Source organism: Crocodylus siamensis, chromosome 1 (genome assembly GCF_052110815.1).
Source record: "Crocodylus siamensis isolate JL-2025a chromosome 1, ASM5211081v1, whole genome shotgun sequence".
Lineage (NCBI taxonomy): Eukaryota > Metazoa > Chordata > Crocodylia > Crocodylidae > Crocodylus > Crocodylus siamensis.
Window position 1 is genome coordinate 146735212 of NC_143395.1, and position 26655 is coordinate 146761866.

At 41.6% G+C, this 26655-nt stretch overlaps 1 protein-coding gene across 3 annotated transcripts in view; it reads left to right on the forward strand.

Annotated features, from left to right (window-relative positions):
- CNST (consortin, connexin sorting protein) overlaps positions 1 to 26655 on the forward strand; it is a 100462-nt gene that overhangs the window by 22384 nt on the left and 51423 nt on the right. For 2 of the 3 annotated variants that reach the window (XM_090044825.1, XM_090044815.1), the window contains one exon: positions 3721 to 4153. In XM_090044825.1, coding sequence (XP_089900951.1) covers positions 3769 to 4153 — 385 coding nt within the window. In that variant the 5' untranslated portion in view covers positions 3721 to 3768. Of the gene's footprint in view, positions 1 to 2222; positions 2347 to 3720; positions 4154 to 26655 lie in introns of those variants that run through there. The other variant, XM_090044833.1, reaches the window with a different exon arrangement.

Consider the following 26655-nt stretch of genomic DNA (forward strand, 5'->3'; position numbering starts at 1 on the left):
GTACAGCATGATTCCAAATAAAAACAAGCAACTAAAATAAAAATGTGTTGACATTAAAGTACTATGAAATAAAAGGATGGGTGAAGTGCGTAGCCCTTTTTAATAGAAATGAATCAGTGTCAATAAATATAGCACCTAGACACCATAGTGGTGGGTACATAAGAGTGCATGGACAGAGTGGGGTTTTTTATGTATGTAATTTCCTCTCTTCATATTTTTTTTTTGCCATTTAGCAAACTATTTTCTTTCTTCTTCTGGACTAGAACTGTAATTACAATCTCTTTTTCTCTCTGTTTTTAACAATGGCATCAATCTGTGTGGCAACTTGAACCAAATCATCTTTGTTCACCAGCTCAGTTCTGTCCAATGTTTAGCTTTTTATTTCAGTGCAACAAAGCCAGCGAAAGGAGCACAAAAGCCTATATGGGAAGAACCACAATACTTTTTGTAAATATATTATTTGCATGCTATTACTTTTCAGTGACAAAACCTGTGAAATATAGACATTCATATGTGACAAGCAGCTACTATATAATCATCACTAATTTAATTTATTTTTTGTAAAAGGTAGTACTTGAGATTCAGTCAAGAAGGGCTAAACATCCTTAGACAGTACAGGAATAAAGTCTCACGGTTTGCAGAACCAATGCCCTGTGAGTGAAAACAGTGAATGGCAGGACTGGAATGTTAGTATGGTTGGTAGCACAAAGTAAATCAAACAGCTTCCACTTGAAAATCAAGATGTTGGCACTGTCCAAAAAGAAATTTTTGCTGCAGGAATTCTTTTTTGGCTTCTCATTTACTTGTTTTGTAGCACTGCTGAGCCCTGTTGGAAGACATGGATTTTTCATGGTCAGTTTTACTGTGATAGGTAACGAGAACCACTGAGCAACAGAACTGTTAATGTATGGTAGCTGTAGTACTCCAAAACAAAGCAAGTATAAGTTTATGATTGAAACTAGACATTAAAAGAACGGAAGGAGATTAGTATTTCTGTCTGAGCTTGTTTCTTTTGTGGGGAAAAGAACATGTCACTCACTGTCAAGGGAACATTTCTCTGTGACTACAGTAATGAGAAAAACCTTGTTTAAGCACATTAGGATCTTGTTTTCCTTGCACTATACATTGAGAGGGAGAAATGTAGTTCAGTGGTATGATGAATTATGTAAAAGTTTTGATCCTCCAGAATTTCAGTCCATCCAGTTCTAGTGATTTCCTCTTTGCAGTTGGACTGTTACTTGCTTTAAAGGGGGGAGGGAGAGGTAGGGAGTAGCATTACTCCTCTCTTCATAAACTATTGTGTGTTAATATTTGCAAAGTTCTTTGAAAATGGTAACAAGTAAGAAAACTAAAATGTAGCTAATTTTATTAAAAAATCTTTCCCTGATATTTGCTGTGTGTATTGTTTTTTTGGCATGACTTTTTAAAAGCAGTTTTCAAATAGAAAGGGTAGAACTAATCTAAATTGTTTAATTTTAAGTCTAATTGCCTCTAGTTTAAAATGAATATTTGTCAGTGTTTCTACAACTTTAAAAAAAGCCTCTACTGCTTTGAATGACTTACTTCTATGATAAAAGCAGGAAAAATTCTCCTGTTCTCAAAATACTATTCTTACAGTTTAAGAGATGACACGTTAACTTGCTAGAATTCACTTACCAGGGCCTCAGGAACAGTTTGATTTGCCTCCCTTTGAGGGTGAATACTCGTTGCAGCTTTTAACTTCTGGTGGGTCTTGACAAGGTCCAGCACTGCCTTTTCTTTCAAATGAAGTGTAGTCATCTCAAGGAGAAGCAATAGATATATATGCAGAATGCCAAATAGGATTCTAAAAAATTAAATACAGAGTGATATTTTTAACTAATCAGTATTCCAGTCTTGAGCCTATAATTAGATGCGTCTGGAGAATCAAGTTTTAATAGTTATACAGACAATAACATGCAATACATTCATTTCAAATTACTGCCTCCCTCCAATAATTGCATGAACATAGAATGTATAATTACTAAACAATTAATAAGTCTATAAATTCAATTTTCAGGACAAAAAGTTAGGTTTGAAAAGGAGACTGTTCTGTGGTTTTGGATGGGGACATGCCACTGAAGCACCCTGAGCTGCAGGCTGCACCATGCTGCACTTCCCCAGCCCCCTGAGATAGGAGCAGGGGCAGGAAGGGGAAGCTGGAGAAATGGGGTGCCTGGATCCCCTAGCTCCTGCAGCCGCAACAGTTGGAAGATATGCAGTTTAATACCTCATGGGCCACCTGTTGAATAATACTGATTTATCTATTCATGTGCCAGAATTACTGCATTTGACCTTGGGGATCTTCAGTATGATTTTCTGTAAAAGGTATCTTAAGCTTTGTTTGGGGGGGGAGCACAACATATAACATGCATTCTTACTTTATTGTGTGGCTCATCTTTCTTGTGATTCATCTAGTGACCATTCAGTCTGTGATTAACTACAGCAATTGCTTAGAAAAATAATTTTAGAAAATATTGGCTTTATTTAAGTCTTTTCATCCTTTCTTGGGCAATGGGAGGAAAATTCTTTTAAATTCTAGGGTTTCCTTAAGTATTAATTTGTTGTTGTCCTTAAAAAGTATAATTATTCTAAAAATAATCTGTTTTAAGATATGCTCTATAAAATGTATTTTTCCTTTTTCCTTAAAATATTTGGAAGCTTGTTTAAATTCTGTCTTAATACAAGCATGGCTAGAATTTTTTAGCTATGCCGTTTAACACTTCAGGTAATCTTTCCCAGTGTACGCAATGCATTGTTATAATAGCTTAATAACTTGGGGCAGTAGTGCAATGCTAGTAACCCCCCCCCCAAAAAAAAACAAACCTAAAATTCACAAACTAACCAAAAAACCTGATACAATCATATAATTACAGCAAGTGCAGAACAGCTCTCTCTGATTGAGGTCTGTTCTTGCTATGATACACATTCATGAAAGTTACACATGCATAAAAAAGGGAAAATCAGTCCATGTTGGGTGGGCGGCGGGGTCAGTTTCTTATTCATGTTCCATCTGCTCTTCATGCTGAGAATATGTTTAATGTTCTTTAAAAACAAAGTGATGATTTAATGTGGTAAACAGTTCTCATATGCATCCAAATCTTGTGGCAGGGCTGTTATATTTGCATATTTGAAGCAATATTGTGTCTGGCAAACATGAGTTGTCTCCCCTGCACCTTTATTCTTCACTGTGGGTTGGTTAGTTATTTATATAGGCTTTAAGCACAAAGAATATTTTTATTTTGTATTTTTTTTAAATACAGATAAATATTGATTTTTCTGGCCAAGAATGATTATTTTAATATTTTATCTGCTTAAAGAAACTGTAGTATCTTTTATTATAAGCCTCCCTGAGCCTTTGTTGGGAAGAGTATCATCAAATAAATAAATATTGCCATGAAGGTCAGGGGTTTGTATTATAGGTCAGGTAATTGAGATTAGCCATAGATAAATAAATCATGCCAATTACACACCCAACAGTATACTCTGTTGTCCTCCAGAGCAGTACTACACACACAACAGTTGTGACATGCAGAGAAACTTTGTTCCACTGAAGCAGTAATGCTCCTGTTTTTTAAGGGCCTCTAGTTGTTTTGGAGGACTATTTAACTTGGTTGGTGTAATATTCCATTTTGGCTGAAATTAGACATTAGGATCTCTCTGTGCCCTCATCATAAACATTCTCCCTGTTTTTATTTTTAGACCTAAGAACTGCTTTGGAGTTTAAGGAGTTCCACAAGTGACGCGCTAATGGATGACAGACAGTTTCCTACAAATGATCCCCAGATAGTCTCAAAAGACAGGCTTCAGGCTGGTGATGGGGTACAAGGTGTGGGAACTCATTTGGCTCCTTCATCTGATGAAAATGAAAATCAATTTGGTGATGGGACTGAGCTCCTGACCAGCAGTGACAGTGCAATGGGAAGGCAGGAAAAGGTTGAGCAGGACAGTATCAATAATAATGAAAACCTGGATAGTGGACATTATTCACTGAGCAGTAAAGAAGAGGCGACTGGGAAGAGCTTTATAAGCCTCCATACAGACATCCACACAGAGCAAAAACCTGTTCTAGAAATACAGACAGTTGGAAAAAGAAGTCCAAGAAGCAAAAAAGGCTCCGGTAGGAAGTCTACAGGTACTTTCCAAAAATATGCATTTTTGTTTCATTTTTAATGAAGCTCTGGTTCTGTAGTCTGAATTAATGACATTAAGATAAATATTATATGTGTTTTTTATTTTTAATTTCAACAAGTATCTATAAAGTAAAAATACTTATTTAAGTGATGACAGTAATAAACCAGATATGAAATAAAGATGTTCCCCAGCTCCAGGAGTTCAAAATCAAAACCCATCAAACACAGAATAAGCAGGATGCACCAAGGAAACAAGGGAGAACCGCTAGCATTTAATAAATAAAAGAACAGATAGCTGATTGAATTTCTTCCTGAAGTCCAAATACAGAAAATATCTTTCTAGATCATTTGAGTGTTCAGATGCAAAATTTTGATGCCCCATTAAGGCATCAGCATTTGAAAACTTGGCTTGAATCACCAAATATCTTGTTCTTGGATAGCTATCATCAAAATTTACTTATGTTTCCCAAACTTAATGAGTACTTTTAGTATGTACATCTTGACTAGCATGCTGTCCAGAAAATGTGTAAAGCTTCTGCCAAATTTTAGTTTGTATAATTTACTCCTGCCAGTCTAACTTTAGATCTTTAAACTGAGTGAATAAGGATAATTTTAAATACTTTTTTTTATTATGCGTTCCTATTGAAATGTGCCTTCCTTTAATGTACAGAATGTGTTTAATGCTGGGCCCTTCTATACATGCAGGTGAAAGCACAATGGGATCTAACACGTGATCCGTGTAATCATGCCTTCTGCCATGCTACATGTGCATGATAGGAGACGTGATTGTGGGATGGTGCATTAGATTCCATCAGGCCATATCACCAGTCCAGGGGGAGCCAAGGATCACGATCGTGGGCTCCCTCTGCATCAGCTCCTATGGCTGAGCCCCACAGTTGATGTGGGCTGTGGGGCTTTCTTCAAGGGCAGCTCTGGGAATGCTCATAAGCCTCATGAGTTGTGAGGCATGCAGTGGGGAAAATGTCATCACTGCAAGCCTCGTGAAGTGTAGGGCTCACAATGGCAGCAGAGCTTGCCCCACAGCCAACAACACTGCCCCCCGCCATCCCCGCAGCTGATAAGGCTTAGCAGCGGTGGCAGTGTTCTCCCTGCCGTGAGCCTCAGAGCGACAAGGGTCATAGTGAGGGCAGTGCTGGGAACATTGCTGTCATTTGCAAGCCTTGTCTGCTAGAGAGCTGGAAGTGGGTGGTGCACCCGTGTGGCGGGGAGCCCCTCAGTTGATGGGGCTCCCAGCCACGGGGGAGCACTTGGCCACAGATTCAATTAATGACATGATAGAGTGGGGCGTTGAAACTTGTTATATTTGGTTTTATGACAGTTGATATGTTTTGACACTAGTGGTATTTTGCTGGTTTGTTTCAAAGCAGCTGGCTCTGATTAGAGTCATGCCTGAATTTACTTTTATATTCCTACTATTTTTTCTTCTTTGTTGTTACACTTCTAAGGCCTAATTAGCAAAAAATAAATCGTTAAACTGACTAGTCATGTACAGTTTCAGGAATTTGCAGTCACTTTTCCATGTTAACTGTTCAACCCCCTGCCCCCCCTCAAAAAACTCCCCAAAACCCTTAAGCTGCCATTTTGTTCTTCCGTAAAGATATGTGTTCAAGATCAAAGTTTTACAAATGTGCTGGTGGGCATGACTATTTTGTTTGAGTTTTCAAGAATAGTTTTGCCAGTATTTAGCTATGTTTTCTGGAGATGATTCTCCAAATAAAATTAGCAGGGTTGAGGAGCAGGGGAGCTAGAAACTATCACTGAATTGTGTGTGCACATTAATTTAGATCAGTGGTGCCAAATATGCAGTTCATAGGCCCCTGTCCCTCCCCCTCCCTCACGGGGGGGGGTGTTGATCTGCCCCCCCCATGCCCCTTCCCTCTCAACTCCCCTTCTACCCCACCGGACTCACCACATGTTGGCAGCTGTATAAGATCGGTATTGACTGATATGCCTCCTTAAATATTGGCTATCGATGTCAGACCACCCAAATCTCTATTGGTGCACCCCTACATAATACCTAAAATGTAAATCTTCATTTAGTAATACATCTGAAGACAAAGAAGCACCAAGTGCAGGAGGGAAATAGTTCATTTTTAAAGTATGCATGCATTCAAGAGATTTGTATCGAATATAAGATCTTGCGTCAGTACAAATGCAAACCATAAATCATTGATTTTAGAATGAAGGTTACTTGAATATAATGTTCGTTTTTTCAGATGAATTCTATTGCATTAGCATTTTGATTTACTCTATATCTACTTGCAACTAGAAAGGAAATGTTATAATCCAGATTGGAGGCCTGTGCAAACATCAGATATGATCGTTTTAATAAGTAAGGGTCTGAGGGAGGTAAGATTATGATGGGCAGCTTGATAGGCTGAAATGGGTAGATAGGTGAATATATAGTGTTTTTTCCAAGTTAAAGTGTAGTAACGAGTCTCTTAAGACACAGGTCTGCAAATTGACCAATCATCTCGTATATCTAGTCCAATAATGTCATAACATCTTGAATTTTGTAAAAAGTAACTTTTTACATGGCGCAGAAAACCGTGGGTACGTTTCAATTATAGATTAAATTATAAATTATTACAACTGAAAAACTTAAAGATAATGAAGGAATATTGGAGAGAATGATGAAACAATCATTTTTACAGAGTGATGGAGAGGACTAAATGGTGTTCAAAGCAGGACAGGTAAAAATTAAGTGATAAAATTATATGAATTTAAGGATGCTAGCAAATATGGTTACATAGACATCAGTACCTGAGAAATAAAGAAAATAAGGACAACTGCAGACCAGCCCCTTCAGGGCTCCCTGAAAATTTACCGCTGAGTCAGCTGTGGAGAATGGAGCACTGTGAGATAGTGGAGGGTGAAGAGTCCTGTCCATATGTTAAATTTGTTATCAATCTACCATTTTTGTGGTGGATCAGCCGCAATTTTTTTTATGTTGTGTGTTGTGCAGTAGCTCGTAGGTGTGACAAATGTAACATCTACCTAAGCCCTAACAGCCCTAACCTATGGGCATGCAGTGTAAAATTCTCTTGGGCTTTGTTTGGTGCCTTATCACGTTGCAAATTTGTGTACAAGTTACACGTTGCTGGCTGCTATCTTCCCCACATCTCTTTAAGGCTTGTACCTTTTTAACATTTTCTTGCACTTCATGAATTCCCAAAGTAGTTTGGTAAAATCCCGACCAAAATAAATGGAGGCTTTGATATTGGCTTCTGTGAGGATTTTCCTATAGGTTATAAAAACAGTCCTGGGAAAGTCTAAGTTGAACAAATTTCAAGTAGTGGATCAGTTGAGACATAAGAATGGCTAATAAGGGGATGTTATAGAGTGAATCTCTATCAGGACTATGATATGAAAACTTGGGAATATCTCATGAAGACTATATAAATAACTGTTTAGGCCAGTGGTTTTTCAACCTTTTTTGGACTCCAAACACCTGTCATTAGACTCACTGCACCCTTCCATAACTTTGGTGAATTGTCACCCAACTTCAAAGCTAATTTATGTATTACAGATGCGGCAGACTGTGCAACTTTGGGGTTTGTCTAGGCAGGCCTGCACTTACCTGCTTTGCTTATCTCCTCACACCTTGAGGCAACCTTAAAAGGATATGGTGGCACCCAGGACTGCCCTGGCACCTTGGCTGAGAGACTGGTTTAGGCAGGTGTAGCTTAGTTCGTCAATATTTGGGTATTGGATATAAAGAAGATGAGACTTCTTTTATGTCCTCAGTTCAGTCGGATCAGAGTTGTGGAGATTTCTCATGAGAGGAATCTTGTGAAGATATCTAGACCAGGGTGGCCATCCCACAGCACAAGTGCCAAAAGTGGCATGGGCAGCCTCTGTGTGCACATTGCAGATTGGGAAGGGAGCAAATAGCGCATTGGCAGATGGGACTGAAAGCAAAGGAGCAGATTGGGTAGGGGAAGAGGATCGGGGCTAATTTGTGGCATGCCTATCAAAAAGACTGACCCCCACTGTTCTAGACCATGTGTGAACGTGTCCTCCCCTCCCCCCCCCCCCCCCCGCAACACATTTGGTCTGGTTTAAGTCTTTAGTTTAATCTCTTCAGGCAATGTCATACTCATCTTGAAAATCTTAACCGCTAGCCTGGAAATGGGTGGTTATGGTTCTATTTAAAACAAAAGCCCTGAATGTTTGTATTCCAATGCATACTCAAGGTTACTCGGACCTGTGAACTCCTTCTGGGAGGATAACTAGGAAATCTGAGAGAGGTATTACACAGGTTATCTGTGAAGATTATGGAAGGACAAAAACAACCACAAACAAATTGTTAATATCTCTGTTTTAACAGTTTCTTTGTGGCTGTTGTTGACCTCACATATGGAAGGATGGAACCATCTCAGGTTATTTTTTGTCTGTGTACCAAAGGGAACTTTATTTTTCAATGCGCATGTTTAAGAAAACAGGATTGTGACACACAGTTCTGTAGTGGTTAAGGACACTCAACTGCAAGAGGGCAATTCTGAGTCCTGGTCCCTGCTCACCACCAGGCTGTTTTTCAAGCATCTTTAGAAATAGTTTGGATATAGTTGATCCTGGTTTCAGGAATGAACTATGCAATCTCCCTTTCAGCCTATTTTCTATGATGCTGAGATTTAAGAGTCTGTTAGGCGAAATTCTTAATAGATACTTTCAACAGTCTAGGTCAGGGTGGATTTGTTTTAAATCGATTTAAATCACTGGTTAGGAAGCCTCCATTTAATTGTTTTCTACCAAAAATGCATTCTTGTTGTTGGAAGTTCATTATTCATTTAATTTCTTGAAACTTTACACTTTTAGAGAAAGGTAAGGGCTTGACTGCATGTATACAAACTTGCAGAGAGATGCTAGGGCTGATGGATGCATAATCAAGTTTGTTATCTCTGTTCTCCATATACTGCTGTTAACAAGGATGTTATCTCTGGAGACAAACTCTCCCTATGCCTGAAGAAGGGTTTTTGTGCCCTAAAGCTTGCAAAGAACAATTTTTCCAACTATTTAGTTGGTCTAATACAGGTGTTTTCGTCCTTTTTTAAGGAATATACCCCTTCTGGGTACACTTCTGGTGGAGTGGGGGGAGGGGTCCTGGTGGTGGCTGGGGGTGTAGCGGCAGCCGGATTATGAGCGGGGGGCTTGCATGCAGTGGCATGCAACTGGCCTGGCAGCACCTGTGCAGCCCACAGAGGGGAGCCACTACCCTTGCCCTCCACACCAACCCCCCAGCCCTGCTCCTGGGAGGCAGCGGCACGGGATGGTGGGTGGCAGCACTCCTCCCCACCCAGCCATGCATACCCCCTAGCCCCTTCCCAAGTACCCCCAGTTGACAACCTCTGGTCTAATACAAAATATCACATCTACCCAAAGAACCTTGTCTGCCTATGATCTCTGGAAACACAAATCTACAGTTTGAGAACTGACACTAAGCATGAGAACAATGCTTGATGGGATCTTTGAGACTGAGCACTGAGTCCCATTGGGTACAGTCGGGTTTTTTAAATCTTTACTAATCTATGGAGGAGCTGCTGGGAAACCCCATAAGATTGGGCCTCTAATGTAGTCCATGGCCTGTTGTGACATGCTTATAAAATTTCTAAAAAGGCTATATGAATATATTGTCTCAAATAGTATATAATTAGAAGATATAGTCCCTTTTCCATGATGATATCTTTGAGCTTTAACATATCTTAAGTTAAAACCATCTTCACGTAAGTTTTTTGGTTTTTTTAAAAGCATCTTAATGGAAAAAAATATGATTAAATAAAAAAAGCCAAGTTTTTTGGTGGGGTTTTTGGGGTTGGGTTTTTTTTTGATTGCTAATTTTTATCCACCCTTGTCTAGGTTAGGAAAGTTTACCTTGCACCACTTAAGAATGGGCCCTTTTTTCCTCCAAGCAAGCTTCTGTGTCTGTAAGTGGAGACAAACTATATGGTCTAGAAGACAGTAGCTATTGGCTAAGAGGAGCACCTCTTGGGAAGCACACAAATTGTTCTTTTAGGTAAAGTAATGTCTAAGATATGGTTGGCCACTGGACACAATATGCCAAGGCCTGTGATTCAATAAATGTATCATCACATATATAATAAATAGATTTACATGTGGATCACCATATAAAATGAACAAAGTAAGAGAAAAGCGATAGAAAAAACTTAAGTTAATAAACTATAAAAATAAACTGATAAGCCAACATTGATAACTTACTTGACAAGCTAAATTAACAACATGTCTGAACACCCACTAAAAATGTGGCAGACGCTTTAAAAGTAAGTATGAATATAGGAGCACTATTCAAGACAGGCATTAATTTTAACACAATGCTTATTACCACAGCAGCACTACAAACATTAAAAATGCAGCAGCCACTCTAAATTAATTATGCATAGAGGTTATCAGGTTAATAAATTAGTGTCACTACCAAATGTTCTTTTAAGCAAAGTTCCTGTTTCTTTAGGTTGTGCTCTCACAATGAGAAAATGTTTTTTTTACCATAAGCTGAAGTGTTATCTTGAGAGAAGATGAAAGCTGGTAATACTAAGATTTAAGAGGTTCAAGAAGGAAAATTTCTTGTCCCAGGGAATTTGCAACCTAAAGGAGCTTACCCTTACCCTTCAAGACTAGTTAATTTTGCTCTAAAGTTTGAGAGGTTGTTCTCAATTAAATATTTTTTTGGATTCTAATATTAGGACCCTAAGTTTGGTTTGTTTGTTTTTTCATCTTCCTCTTTTTGCATGACAGATTAATTTTCCTTCTGCCACGATCTGTTTATTTCTTCTTTCTACATTTTTCTGTGCAGCAGGAAAATCTGAGGGTTTTAGTGGACCACAAACTAAATACAAGCCTGCAGTATGGGAGCCGTGCACTCACTGGCTCTGGCAGTGGTGACTGGGACCTCTGAGGGTTTGTGGCAGAGGCCCCCCATGCAGCGGGGATTGTCCCCCCGCCTGGCACCTGCACTATTGTATGGGTGCAGCATGGCTCAGCAGGGTGAGCTGCCTGGGAGCTGGGGCGGATCTATCTGTCAGCCGGAGCTCCTGGTTCGATCCCCCAGCTCTTCCCAGGAGAAGCAGCCCACAGATCTGCGCATGGGGTTTCAGCAGTCTGCTGCTAACAGCTGGAAAAATAGCCCAGAGCTGCCGCCACCATCAGCTGGCAGCAGCAGCCTGCTGTCATCCCGCATCATCTGGGGGCCCAAAACCCCCGGGAAGAGCTGGGGGGAAGATCGGGGAGCTGGGGAATCAAACTGAGAACATTCCCCCAGCCCCGGTTCCATTCCCCAGCACTGGGATTGGAAGGGACCTCAGGGACAGATCGTTGTCACTGGCTACCAGCTACAGATGTCAATATCAGAGCAGTCCCTCCTCCCCCTCCCTCTTTCCCTGCAACCCCAGCTCTGAAACATCTGAATCATTTTGGAAAATTTCCCAAACGTTTCAGGTGGCCTGTTTCATTTCGGAGCTGTTTCAGAGCCCTGCATTTTGTTTTGTATTCAGTGTTTCAACTGTTGAAATGTCTAAATCCGAAACTAAATGAAACGGCCACCGAAATTCTGCACAGCCTTATTGGCCACCCCTGGACTAAATGAACAGGTCCCTTCCAGTCCTACATTTCTGTAATTCTTTGACTGAACTTTTGAACTGCGATGAGGATTTCAGAGGGAAGTAAGGACTTTATCTTCCAGCCAGGTCAAAGTAGGCTATGTAGTTAAACTTAAATGTGACTGCATTTAGCAATAAGAACAATTATTTGATTTTATTTTCAGTGGGAAATGGCTTCACTCTAGCATCTATTTGCAGACACATACTATTGCAAACTTAGCTGTTTTAGGGGATGGGCACTCATATTTGCAAGTCATTCAACGACACTCCCTATTTTAAACATCTTACATATAAAATCTGCGTATTCGTGGACTTGGTTGAGATGAAACAAATATTTGAAAATTATTAGGAATGTATGAAAACAGCCTGTCGGGGGCTAATAAAAAACATCAAGCATGAATCACAAAGGTAACTGAAGGTGTGTTAAAAAAGTAGTAGCATAACTTGAGGGGAGGGGAATAACTGGAGTAGCAGCACCTTTGCTACAGGAAGGGGGCTTTAAAGTATCTGCACCCACAGCAGCAGCTGATCACACTGCTATGATCAGCACCATGGCAGCCAGAGCTACTCTGGGTATTGTGTGGCTGCCTTGGGTGTGGAGTTGCATAGCTCCCCCTATGTAAATAAGTGTAAAGCACATGGCACAGAACAATATGCTGTTAAACTTGTTGTCGTTTGTGATACTATCTGTATGACAATCTAATGTAACTCAGCCACATTAAATGGACAATCATAAGAAACAACATTGTTAAATATTTAAACAAAAAGTGTAATGTTTAAATAGTCATGGAAAAACAAATATTGAGGCAGAATGGAAACTGGTGTGAAATCTGAGATGCTGTACTATGGAATCCCATAGAAGTGGTGTTGCACCTCTTAGCATAGTGCTAGCAGTAAACGAGTCAGGGCAGCAGGTGCAGGCAGCATATTCACAAGAATTGGAAGCAAAAGAAAGGAGAGAGCTGGGCCAGTAGTTGGTAGAAGTGATGGAACCTGGAAGGAGAATTTTCTGAGATTAGGACACTGGCATGTTTGAAAGTAGAAAAAGGGACAACTAGATAAAGCGTTAAAAAGTGAGGAAGAATGGAGTAATGTGTAGTTCAGAGTCCATGTGAACAGGGTATTGTACTTCAGAGTCAGGAGGAAACAGAAAATTTAGGGGAATGGATAATCTGAAAGGTCACAGCAAGTTGCACTATTTATCACTTACAAAGGAATTGTGAGCAGCAGAGTTGCGGTGACTCTCCCTAGCCAGATAGTGGAGAACCATTTTCCTGCAAAATGTTGGAGAAGAGAAATATTTGTCAACTCCCTAAAATATTTGTTATTTAAAAGCCATGACACTAATTCACCATGTTTCTATATTGTATCCTTGTCTCTTGTCACTTCCCCAATTTTTTTGATTTGAGTGTAGGCTTTACAGGCATGGTCTCCGTTCTGTGTTTTTAAAGCACTTGACATATTCCTATGGACAGCAGCGTAATGAGGAGTGAGTGAATTTGGCACTAGCCCTGGGTGCCCACTTAAACACGACTGGCAGCTACCGCTGCTGCTGGTAACCCAGCCACTGCTGTCATTAAGGGCTGTGGTGCTAACCCTGGTACTTATGCCTTATGCCTATGGATTCTACCATAATCTAAATAGTTACCTCTACAAATAGTAAATGCATATATTGATATTTATTCACTAGTCACTGATATGCTTGTTTCACCTGTTTGAGCAACTCTCATTGATTACTACAGTTAGGGAAAAAACAATAATACATGCAACACTGTGAAAAAACAAATTAGTCAACTTCAGGTAGAAACATGACACTAGGTAATAATATTCTCACTTGCCAGAGATTTTTAAATTCTGTCATGCTAAACTTTCCCCAACAGGTCACCACTCCTTTTACCATGAGAGCAAATCTCTTAACTGTGGAATATGTGATAAAGTTGTGAGTTGAGCCAAGCAAATTTTTTCATGCACAAGGATTGTTCACTAAAAATATGCAGTTTTATGGCAACCAATAGTTATCATGGATTTGGTGAATAATTACAGGCAAAAGGAAAAATTATAACTGTTTTAGCAAAGTCCTCTAATCTGGCAAAGAATGTCTTGCATTTGAAACCTTGTCTAACATTATTCCAACCCTGCGGTTCATCCAATAAAAGATACCACCCCCCCAAAAATCTTTGTCCCTCACATAATTCCTGAACTATCATAGCTATAGCATCACTCTAACACTACCATAATTTTCTTCTGAAATTTCAATATAAAATAGTTCAGTTTTTTCATGTAAGGTTACAGCCATGTTCAGGACACTGAGAGGCAAGAATTTTTTTTTTTATCTTTTATTGAACTGATTATATAGTTGAGAGAGGAGAGAGATGTTAGACAAACCTTTGGGCATCAATTGCTGTATGTACTCAAATATAAGATAAGGTTTTTTTTCTACCAATCAACATGGGGAAAAGAGTCTTATATTTGCAGCCAGAAGCAGCACGTGCTCAGTAATAGAAACCAACTGTGAAGTTGATTGAATGTAGCTCACGCTAGGCGTGTCTTACAAAACATGGCCCATATTGGGCATATTTTTTTTATGTGGCCTTTAAAAAATGGGTGAGTGTTTCCTCCATAAGGAACTAGCATCTAATACGGCAGTATCAGGTTGGCACTAGAAGAGCCAGAGCCAGCCCTTGGAGCCAAAAATTAAATTTGTTAGAAAATGTTAAAGTTCAAATGACAAAGTTCAAAGCATAAGGAAATACAAAAAGATCTGAGTGAGGGACTACATAGTAGTGCAGAGACTTTCAACCTTTTTTAAGTGTACGCCTGGCAGCCGGACATGGGGGGGAGGGGGTGGCGCGTGACTGGACACGGAGCAGAGGCACCAGGGAGTGGTGGGTGGTGGCCACCACCACGTGCAAACCCTCCCACTGCCCCCCCATGTCCGACTGGCCGGACGGTACCTCTGCGGCCCACAGAGGGATGCCGCTGCCCCCACCCCACCCTGGCCCTGTTCCTGGGAGATGGCAGGGTGGGGTGGTGGGTGGCAGTACTCCATCCCTGCCCATCCACGTGTACCCCCTAGGGCCTTCCCAAGTACCCCTGGGGGTATGTGTACCCCTGGCTGACAACCCCTGTAGTAGAGAATGGGGATAGGGGTACGAGTACAGCTAAGTTACATTTGTAACACGCAGCCAACTAAGTCTGGGGGTACAGGGGGTGGGAAGTGGGAAAAAGGGTGGGGGCATGATGCTTACAAAGCAGAGAATATATGGAAGACACTGCACAACAATACCACATTGTAACAGGGAGATGGTTCAGGAAACTCATACAGTTAAATAACAATATGTGGGATACAATTGCAGGGGTGAGGAAGAGTCCAGGCTTAAAGTCCATGGAGGTAATTTACTTGGGGCAGGGTAGGGGATGGAGGGGGGCAGTCAGGTGATACCCTCTGCATTGCTTTTGGCTGGCAGTCTGGTGGGATCCACATACTGGCACTGTCTTGTGATGTGTTCTACATAAATGTCTCTCGAGCATTGGATGGTGTTGGACACCATGAGGCACTGCATCAGCTTGGCCTAGCGGTAGGATATGCAGCATTTGATTTTGGGATGCTACATTTCATTTTAGCCAAAAAGGCTGGGATGCTGATGGAAACCTACTACAAGGATAGGTTAGTGCAGCCCACCTGAATAAGATATTGTGCCCATTGTGATCAGTCCCTCTCAGCGCCAACTGTTTTTCAACTCACGGTGAACCACCACATTGAATAAATTTTGACTTCTTCTTCACTGCCATAGCTGAGCAAAGCCTTTTTTTTCCCCCCCATTTTGAATGATTCCTGTTTCCTCAGCCTTAAATGTCTGGCAAATGACTGGTGTGACCACCATGGTGTGATCCCTCCATGGGATGGAGCTGGACCAGGCAGCCCTGTGCCTCATCTGCATATACATTTTTGGAGGGTCCCAGGACTTGTGACAAAAATACCTAGTTCCACTTGTGAGTGGGGGCAGGGGGTTAGTTAGCACATAGGTCCTTTGTGGGAAGTATCTGAAGTACCCATACATACTGGGCAGTGCCAGGCTGGAGGGTCACTATGGCTTCAAATGCTTGAAATGCTGTTGACTCTGTTGGGGCCCAACCCAAGGAACTATGCAATAAATCATGAGCCTTACAGCTTTAGACTAACATTAACTACTATTTGTACTATGCGTACGTAGGTACAAAAGTGCTGCTCCAAGGTATGTTTATAAGTTTAGGGAGTTCCTGTGCTGAAACTTGTAGCAGTTTGCAAAAAAATGTATAACATATCAATTCTGGATAAACTAAGTCTGTATGTACCCGTATACATTTGCCTATATGCAAAATTACTACATGTATGTTTATGCATTTCAAATTAATTTCTTCTTGCTCTTTGCAGCTTCTGCCCCTCCCTCCTTATTGTCATGCAGTCGGGGAGGGAACAGACCCAAGCAGGGTCTGACAGTAATGGATTGGGTTGCGGTGGGGGGGCTGTAGGGGCAAAAAATTGAAGGGGCAAAGGGCAAGAACACTGCCTTCCATGCTGTAGCAATGGGAGGGGGACAAATTCAAGTCAAACTTCTGATGATTGATTCTATGCCTAAACTATTCCAACAAATTTATACATTTTCCAAATATAGAATCTAATTATTGGGTGGTCATTTTAAATTCAGAGTCATCTTAGATTTGAGTAAATATGGTAGTTTGTGGTAGAGGAAACCGTTCAAGAAGGGGCAGGGTAGTAAGAGGGAGATTGGTTGGAGTTTTTAATAATCCATAATGGTTGTAATAAGTTTTAAAGTCACTGCCCGTGTTAATCCAGTTTGTTTGTTTTTTTTAACTTTCTAGTAGGGTTATGAATTTCTTTTCGTAGGCCTACCTTTCTTCTGGAAGTGTTTTGTAAATTCTTGTTGAGCATGAGGATTTTGAGTTCAGAAAAGGTGTGGTTGTTCTGTTAAAGGAGTTCTCCTACTGTTGTTTGTGTCTCTCTCTTTATATTTTTTTCTGTCAAGAGTTCATTTGGCTGTGTAGTTCCTGTATGGTTTCATTTGCATAGTTTCCATGAGGGCATTTGGTGCACTGGTTGATTTAGACTGTGTCCTGTAATTAGATATGTAGGATCCATGAATTCTGATGGCTATATTTTGAAGGGTGTTGATTGTTATGGCACTGAAGATTTGACAAGTCTTGCATTAATTGCTATGCAATGTTGTATCCTATTTGGAGTCTGTTTATTGGAGGGGCACTTGCTTCTGAAGAGGAATTCGGCCTGGTGTGGGGGTTGTTTGAAGGCCCAGATTGGGGGACTTAGGAATATTTTCCTCAATTTGTCCTGTTTGAAACAACTTTGAGACCAAATCTAGCTGTATATAATTTAAAAAGTTCTTAGGTACAAAAAAAGAAAAAGAAAAATCAGTGTTTCAGTTTAGCCACCAAGCCTACTAAGCAGATACTTTACACCTGTGTTCATGAGTTATGGCCCTGGGGCTGATATAAAATGTCAAGTCCAGAAAGAAAGATTAAGGACATGAGAGAATTTTGAAATGCTGGTGGCTTAGTGGTCATGAATGGAGCATGATAGATGGTGACAAATTGGGAAATTGTGCATGGATGAAGGATATTCAGGTGGCTCTCAGAAAAGCAAGGAAGAGAGTAGTAAACACCATGTTGAGGGAATGATGATTGTAAATAGAGGAACCAGTTCAGAGCTGGAAGTGTTAAGATGGTAATGTTTTCGGCTAGGGGTATTGAACTTCTGCCCTGGGTTCATCTGCCCTGCCAGGCTCCTTGTGAACTAAATGCAGACCAGACCATGGGGCAGTGGCAGCCGCTGTGATTACCATGGCAACAGCAGTGGGCAGCCATAAAGGCAGTGCAAGCTACAACAGGGTCATGTCCACTGGGACCACAGGGCCCTGGATTCTGCCGCTGGTCCTGCACCCAAATTCCCTGGCCTTTTCCAATTCAAAATTTTCCGGAAAACCCGCCTGACTTACAGTAATTTTTCTGGTTGGAAATAGTGTTTCCTGTTTTCTTGGGCTTTGCTCATGCTTCCTGTTGTTGGAAACCCACAGAGTGCTAAACATCCACTGATGGCAGTGGGATTAAGATTGGGTTCTGAGTTAGAATTGTTTTTGAACAGAATGTGCAAGTAACCATTATGGAAATGACCACGAAAGCAGGCTGAACATCATAGATAGCAACATTGTAAGGCGAAAATAGAAATCTCAAATGCAACATGTTCTTTCAAAGATCTGTGGAGGCAAAAATGCCGTGGTAAGGATTAGGAAGATTCCACAAAGCATTAGAGACACTGTTGAGTATAAGAAAATTATGCTGAAAATCCTTCCCCTTTCCTAATAGTTACTTTTGATTATTCAAAATGGAAAACAAAATTAAACATTTAATATATTTTTCACCACTAGTGCTTTTTGTTTTTAGTTGCTTTTTAGCCATTTTACTGCTCTGGATATCATGCTGGAACACAGTGCTTCAAAATATCTGTGGCAAAAAGTTGGAGAGAAGCACCTGAATCAATAGAAATGTCTTATTTTTATTGCAATGAAAGCTTTTCTGTTTCTTTTATAAGTTTCAGCTATATTTTTATCATACACTTTGGGATAGGAAGGGAAGAAGTTATCAAAGTAATTTGTCTTAACATTGAATTTCAATTATGAACAAGTTTCCTCTACAAATGTAGATGAGGGTCAAGTGTATGTGGGGGGGGGGTTAAATGTCCCCTAGAAAATTGACATTTGACTACTGTTGGGACATCATCTGCCTTCATTCTTGGCATGGTGGTTAGAGCAGTAGACTGGGAAGGAGAGGTATTTTTTTATTCAGGACTGTACCACTTACTTGCTGCTAGACTTTGGGCAAGTCCCTCTTCCTTTAAATGCCTCATTTTTCCCATTTTTTTTAAATGATAAGAACCTATTTTGTGAAGTGCTTTTGGAACCACAAAAATAATATAATAAGCTGATTGCAATTTTTCTATTCCATGTTCATAACTTTAATAAGGAGTGCAGTATTTGTGTGAATCGTCTGATTTACATCTCCATTCTGAGTCCTCAGTTTTAAATGCAAAATCTCCTGTAAGTTCTTTCCTATTTAGGAAAGATTTTTCTAGTTAGGCAGATTTTTCCTCAACTATGCTAAATTTAATATTATATCTAATACTAAATCTATGATAGGTTTTTGAGATGGAAATTGATGGTTGAGGCAATGATGTAACTTTAAAGTAAGGAAATTGAAACTCTGGGTGTTAATATTCAGATTCCTTTTGTTGAGCCTCCATACCCTCAGTGTAACAATAATAGTAATTAGTGAGATATCAGCTGCTTAAACCTGAGGTTTAATGGAAAATCTCTACAACTATCCTAGTTTTTTTTGGAAATTATTTTAGCATTTCGCTAAGCTCAGCCCTGGAATGCAATGTATTCAAGTTTTCCTGTTCACAGCAAGTGTACATCAAGAAATATAGAGAACATATCCACTTCATCATATTTTTCCAAGATAAATTTCACACACTAATATACTAATTAAACTGTTCAAGCCATTTCTTCTACAGTCTAAGAAGAAATAATCAAAAGCACTTGGCCTGAATTTAGTTGGGGTAACAGTGAATATGGACTATTCAAAGAGTGCTCAAGCCAAGCTTAAATAAGATAATTTTCGTAATGCTGTGGTGTGATCATGTTTACAGGAGATGATGATCATGTTAATGTTGGATGGTATGCTAACCACAATTTTGAGTTTGCCTTCCTGGCAACTCAAGGGCAGAAGGGCAAACTGGGTCCCTCCTGTGTCTCACTGTGAGTGTGTGTGCATGTCTTCAAAAAATTTCAATTCATTCTAAAACAGATTTTCAATTTTTACCCAAGTCCCTAAAAATTATAACTGGATGTTGCTGTATATAGTTGTGAGCTGTTTTAGAGATCTGCCATTGATTAAAACATTTTAATAACATTGAAGCCATTGATTAAAAATTACTAGTTAATTGACATGTAGTTGCAATACAAAGCAAAAACTGAGATAGAAAGTGATGTAGTGGAATTAAGGGCCACCTTGGAGATTTTGAAACTGAGTGCATTGTATTTTAAAAGTAATATGAACACCAAGAAATGAATATAAGGTATAAGTAAGTGGACCTGTAGATTTCAAAACTTGGTGTTAGGGCAAACTGATAGGAACCTACAAACTGCAAGACATGCAGCAGTACACCCCAGGTAAGTACCAAGGAGCCCTTTGGGCTTCAGAACCGGAGGGGGGGGGCACCAAAAGCACCATTTGGAGTGCTCAAGTGCCTCTATATTAAATGCTAGCAGCATGGGGAACAAGCAGGAAGAACTCGCACTTCTGCTTGCAGGTAATAACTTCGATTTAGTGGGGCTAATGGAAACCTGGTGGGACCCTACCCATGACTAGGCGGTACACATTGAGAGCTACAGCTTGTACAGAAGGGACAGAGGAGGGAGGACAGGGGGCGGGGTTGCTCTCTATGTAAAGGAGCATTATATGTGTACCGTCATTAAAATGGGATCGGAGGAGGAGAAAGTTGAGGCATTGTGGTTTAGGATACATGGAGGTCGAAGGGAAAGGGACTTGGTGGTGGGGGTCTGCTACGGACCACCACACCAAGAGGAAAAGCTAGACTTGGAATTCATGAGGCAGCTCTTAGAAGTCATACCGTCTAGGGACGTGGTTGTCATGGGGCACCTAAACTACCCTGACATCTGCTGGGAGGAGCAGTCAGTCAAATCCAATCGTTTGCATAGGTTCTTAACCTGTATGTGGGACCTTCACCTAACGCAGGAGGTATATGGTCCCACTAGGGGGAATGCCTTACTGGACTTGGTGTTGGCTGTAGGGGAGCTGAAGATTTGGGGACAGTGACCACAAATCAATCAAATTCACCATGCAGCATAGTGTGGGTATGATAACTTGTAAGATGGAAGTGATTGACTTTAGGAAGGCTAACTTCAGTGTGCTTAGGAGTCTAGTCAGTGATGCACTGCAGGATAGGAATATTGGCAACATGAGAGTCCAGGAAGGGTGGTCGTTCCTAAAGGAAGCGATCCTTCAGGCACAGAGGGAGATGATCCCAGTATGAGTGAAAAGGGGGAAAAGTGCCAAAAAACTTCCTTGGCTAAACAGGGAAATCCAGGGAAGCCTAAGGGCAAAAAAGAAGGCCTACAGGCAGTGGAAGCAGGGGGAAGCTACCACAGAGGAGTATACCTACTTGACCCTCATTTGCAGGGAAGCAGTTAGAAAAGCCAAAACAACTACAGAGCTGAGGCTGGCAACACAAATTAAAAACAACAAAAATTCTTTGTTTTAGGTATGTAGGGAGTAAAAGGAAGGTGCAGGGCAGCATAGGACCCCTACTAAACAAGAAGGAGCAATTAGTGACAGACAGGGGGAACAAGGCTGAGCTATTCAGTGAGTTTTTTTGCCTCAGTGTTCTTGAAAAAGGCTGAAGATAAGTCTCCTAATGGGTTCTTAGATGGGCATCAAAGGGACACCAGCCCACTGTCGATGCTGACTTGGTGCATAGTCACTTGGATGGACTGGATGTGTTCAAGTTAGCAGGCCTGGATGAGCTGCATCAGAGAGTACTGAAGGAATCAGCTGCTGTTATAGCAGAACCACTGGCACAGCTGTTTGAGCGCTCGTGGTGCTTGGGTCAGGTCCCAGAGACTGGGAAAGGTCCGATGTGGTCCCATATTTTCAAGAAGGAGAGGAAGGAGGAACAGAGTAATTATAGGCCAGTCAGTCTCACCTCCATCCTTGGAAAGGTCTTGGAAAAGATTATGAAGGATCATAGCTGTGGGAATCCAGAGGGAAAAATAATGCAGGAGGGAAATCGGCATGGATTCGTAGCTGACAGATCATGCCGGACCAATTTGGTTTTTTTTTATGACAGGGTCACAAAATGCTTAGACGCAGGAGTAGAGGTGGATGTCATTTTCTTTGATTTTAGCAAGGCCTTTAATATGGTATCTCATCCCATCCCATTCTCCTCTGCTCGGGCCTGTAGGGGGGCTGTCAGGAAAACTAAGGCGGACATAGAGCTAGGAATAGCGTCCAAGATCAAGGATAATAAAAAGTCCTTTTTCAAATACATAGGGAGGATGAAGAAGGCACCGGGTAATGTGGGGCCCCTGCAAAGTCTGCTCGGCAATCTGGTGGTTGCGCCAGAGGAGAAAGTGGAACTCTTTAACCAATTCTTCATGTCCGTTTTATTGTGCAGGGACTGGGACTTCCCCGCTGTGATGCCAGACAGACTCAAGGGGAATGCCTGCAGACCTCAGGTTGGGGAGGACCGGGTTAGAGAGCTTCTGGAGGGGCTGGACGTCTTCAAGTCAGCGGGTCCAGATGCTCTCTACCCCAGGGCGTTGAGGGAGCTAGCTGGGGTTATTGCAGGGCCCTTGGCACGGTTTTACGAGCACTCGTGGTGCTCCGGCCAGGTGCCGGATGACTGGAAGATGGCTAACGTGGTCCCCATCTTCAAAAAAGGGAAGAGAGAGGACCCGGGCAACTATAGGCCCGTCAGTCTTACCTCTATCCTTGGGAAACTCTTTGAGAAGATCCTCAAGGAGCACATCTGTGATGGGCTGGCTTCAGGGATGATGCTCAAGGGCAACCAGCACGGTTTCATTAGGGGCAGATCATGTCAGACCAACCTGATTGCCTTTTATGACCTGGTCACAAAGGCAATGGAAGCAGGTGTTGCTGTGGATGTAGTCTTCCTAGATTTCAGCAAGGCCTTTGACACCATCTCCCACCCCATCCTCATTAAAAAACTAGGTGACTGTGGCATTGATGCCTACACAGTCAGATGGATTGCAGACTGGCTGAAGGGTCATACTCGGTGGTGGTGGACGGGTCATAGTCGACCTGAGGGGAAGTGGGCAGTGGAGTCCCCCAGGGCTTGGTCCTGGGGCCTGTGCTGTTCAATTTCTTCATCAGCGATTTGGACGACGGGGTGAATTGCAACCTGTTTAAATTCACTGATGATACCAAAATTTGGGGTGAGGTGAGCACGCTAGCAGGGAGGGAAAGACTGCAACAAGACCTGGATAGGTTACAGGAGTGGGCTGACATAAACAGGATGCGTTTCAATACTGACAAGTGCAGGGTGCTGCACTTAGGCAGTAGAAACCAGCAGCACACTTACAGAATGGGAAACTCCCTTCTTGAGAGCACAGAGGCAGAAAGGGATCTTGGAGTCATTATTGACTCCAAGATGAACATGGGCCGACAATGCGAGGTCACGGTTGGCAGGGCTAACCGCACCTTGTCGTGCATCCACAGGTGCATCTGAAGTAGAGCCAGGGAGGTGATCCTCCCCCTCTATGCGACGCTGGTCAGGCCACAGCTGGAGTACTGCGTCCAGTTCTGTGCGCCCCATTTCAGGAGGGATGTGGACAACATTGAAAGGGTCCAGAGGAGGGCCACCTGCATGATCTGGGGACTACAGGGCAGACCCTACATTGAAAGACTGTGGGACCTAAACCTGTTCAGCCTTCACAGGAGAAGGCTGAGGGGGGACCTGGTGACTGTCTATAAACTCACTAGGGGGACCAGAAGGGTTTAGGGGAGACACTGTTTCCCCTAGCGCCCCCTGGCATGACAAGTAACAGTGGACACAAATTATTAGAGAGTAGATTTAGATTAGACATCTGCAAGAACTACTTCACAGTTAGGGCGGCTAGGAGCTGGAACCAACTTCCTAGGGAAGTGGTGCTGGCTCCTACCCTGGGGATCTTTAGGAAGAGGCTGAATGACTACCTGGCTGGACTCATTTGAATCCAGTCTTTTCTCCCGCCCAGGCGGGGGGTCGGACTTGAAGATCTACAAGGTCCCTTCTGACCCTACTTCTATGATTCTATGAAATAAATTAAGAGGCTGTGACATAGATGTTTACACAGTCCGGTGAGTGGCAAATTGGCTTAGTGGTTGTACCCAGAGAGTGGTAGTAGACAGTCTGGTCTTAACGTGGAAGGATGAGGGTAGTGGGGTCCTGCAGGGTTCAGTCCTTGGACCTGTACTCTTCAATATCTTCATCAGTAACTTGGATGTAGGTGTGAAGTGTACTCTGTCCAAGTTTGCAGATGATACCAAATTGTGCGGTGAAATGCACACTCTGGAGGGTAGGGAACAATTGCAGATGGATCTGGACAGGATAGAAAAGTGGACAGTACACAATAGGATGCAGTACAGAGTGCTGCATCTAGGGCCACTGCTCCTCAGCTACCAAATTTCCCAACTCTTGGGGAGCCCTACATGCCACATCCCAAGCCTCTGCAGGCTGCATTTGGCCCTACAAACCCTACACCCCTGAGCTAGACTGTGGCTGTTCAGTAGTGGACAGGCATTATCCATTCCTTTATTTTGATATCTGAAATAAAATAGTGCATAATTGCTGCTCTGCTTTGCATTTTCCAACTCAGGGGATTTTATTTTACCTGGCTGAAGAGTTCAAGACAGAAACAACAGCACTCTGAGAAATATTTCTGAATGACCATAGTAGCAAAATTACTTCTTTTGCATTTTTTAAAGTATGCAACCATACCCTGAGAATTGGGGCAAACATGTTTGCCTATTGAGGAAAATGTGAAGTCTTAGCTGCTCATGCATGACATATCATTTTTTTTTACTAAGTCCTAGACCCAATTATTTCAGCATAACTATTTAAAATAAATCAGATGCAGAATTAATGCCCTAGTATACAGTGCCTTTGGTGTTTGGTGTCCAAAGATTGCTGCTAATTTTTGCATTTAATTTTCAACTGTAATGAATACACATACATTTTACTAGGTTATAGTGAACTTGTATTTGTGCTGAAAGTCTTATTATGGGCCACTACCATCACCCAGCAGTTGTGTAGCTAAGGCAAGGCAGAGCACCAGCCCTGAATACTGATTTCGAGGGGGTGCCAGTGATGTAAAAATTACGGTTTGTTTCTTTGGAGGCTCGCGAATAATAATTCCTCAGGCACACATTATTAGCAACACAAAGGGTATATTTGCAAATAGGGTTAGAGTGGAGACAAAAGACCACTCTGCCCCCGAGGAAAACTCTTAGCTGGCTTTTATCTTCTTCTCCTGGGCACGTGTGCAGAAACAGGAACTCTTACAACTCATTTCCGGTTCATACAAACATACATGAAATGATGTCACGTCATCCGTCGCATGTGCATTATAATTAACTACTTAAGTATGCGGGGCGGATAGACATATATGCATTAGCTAATTACGCATGCTTAGAAAGCTCTCCAGGTTACCAAAAGTTCAAATCCTTCTCTTTCTCAAGGACACAGTTAATTGAATTACAGCTTCTGTAATCTACATAAGAAAGCAGAGGGAGTTTGAAGGTATGTGTGATTTAGTATAGGAAAGAGATAGTAAATTAGCCAAGAGGGGAGGGATGTCCTTGGTGGTGTTTCTTTTTATCAGGTACGAGATACAAACTGTGCAGTTCTAACAACACTCTATTCATTATACATTTTAATAATATTTCTAACACCAGAATGGTGGCTCTTCAAAGCCTGCATAACTCATGTGTGTACAGCCTGCATGGTGGCAGCAGCAGAACTCCCAAGTTCTGGAGTAGGGCACCCCTTTGGGATAATGTAGATGCAAATTCAAATCCCTGCTCTCAGTCAAGCATAATCTGAACTCAGATTTGTTTCTCACATTCCAGGGGAGTGCTCTGACTATCAGGTGATTGATTGATTGTTCTGTTTTTTTGCAAAAAAAAAATGTAAAGGTCTATGTTTGGATCAGGAAATTTTTTAAATCTCAAGTCCTTTCAGGATGGTAAATGCTTCCTATCCACTTCTACTTAAAACTCTGTCATGGTGAAATTTCCACAGGTTTCTGAAGTAATAATCTTGCTTTGGACAACATAATATTAATAGACTCCGGAAAGTTATGTCTAGTTTTTTTGTTTTGGAGACAATGCATGCTTCTGGAGTGGGGCAAAAGTAGTAACGAGGGAGTCCAGAGAGCCCTCCTTCTCCGTAAACACTAAGTGAAATGCTACGAAAGAAAAGGTTCTGGCTTGTATTACACATTCTGCCTTCAGTTCCACCAGCCTGAATTAGAAGGAACTTGACTGATTTAATTGTGCTACTTCAGAATTATGAAGGAGTGACTTGAGGAAAGAATTTGATCCCCCAAATTCTATCCCTGAACCCTGGTGTGTGGTTCCCAATGCAGAGAATACAAGAAGAGCTTGCAAAATGCCGGTCTTGCAAGTTTAGAAGCATCCATGAGCAAAGGGACACTGATCCCAAGTGGGTCATGGCATAGCTGTGTGCAGGATTAAACGTATCTTGTAAATAGGCATGCCAGAATTGCTTCGTTAAAGTATCATTTTTCCATTATAGTAATTTACAAAGTGTGTTTTACACAAAACTCCTATTTTGATTTGCAAACCACCATTAGCTAGGGCAGGGGTGACCACAAGTGACATGGGCAGCTTTCTCTATGTCATACAGCAGCAGACAGTGCAGGGATCAGAAAGCAGAGCAGATCAGACAGGGAGCAAGAAGCAGAACAGAAAAACAGGCAGGGGAAGGGGATTGGAGTGCTTCACCAGGAGGGTGCAGGGCTTAATTTGTGGCATGCTTGCCTAAATGTTTATTCTCCGTGGAGCTAGGGAACTCTTAATAAAGAAGTGCAGTCTGAAACATGATATTTCTGTGGCAGTAAAGGTTTTGCTGAAGCTGAAAACAGGCTTCAGCCAGGAAAATACTTGGTTATGGTCATGTGACAGTTCTGAACAGAAACAAAATTCTTTTGAAAACCGTCTTAGTTCCATCTCCAAAATATTCCTCAACAAATTTATTA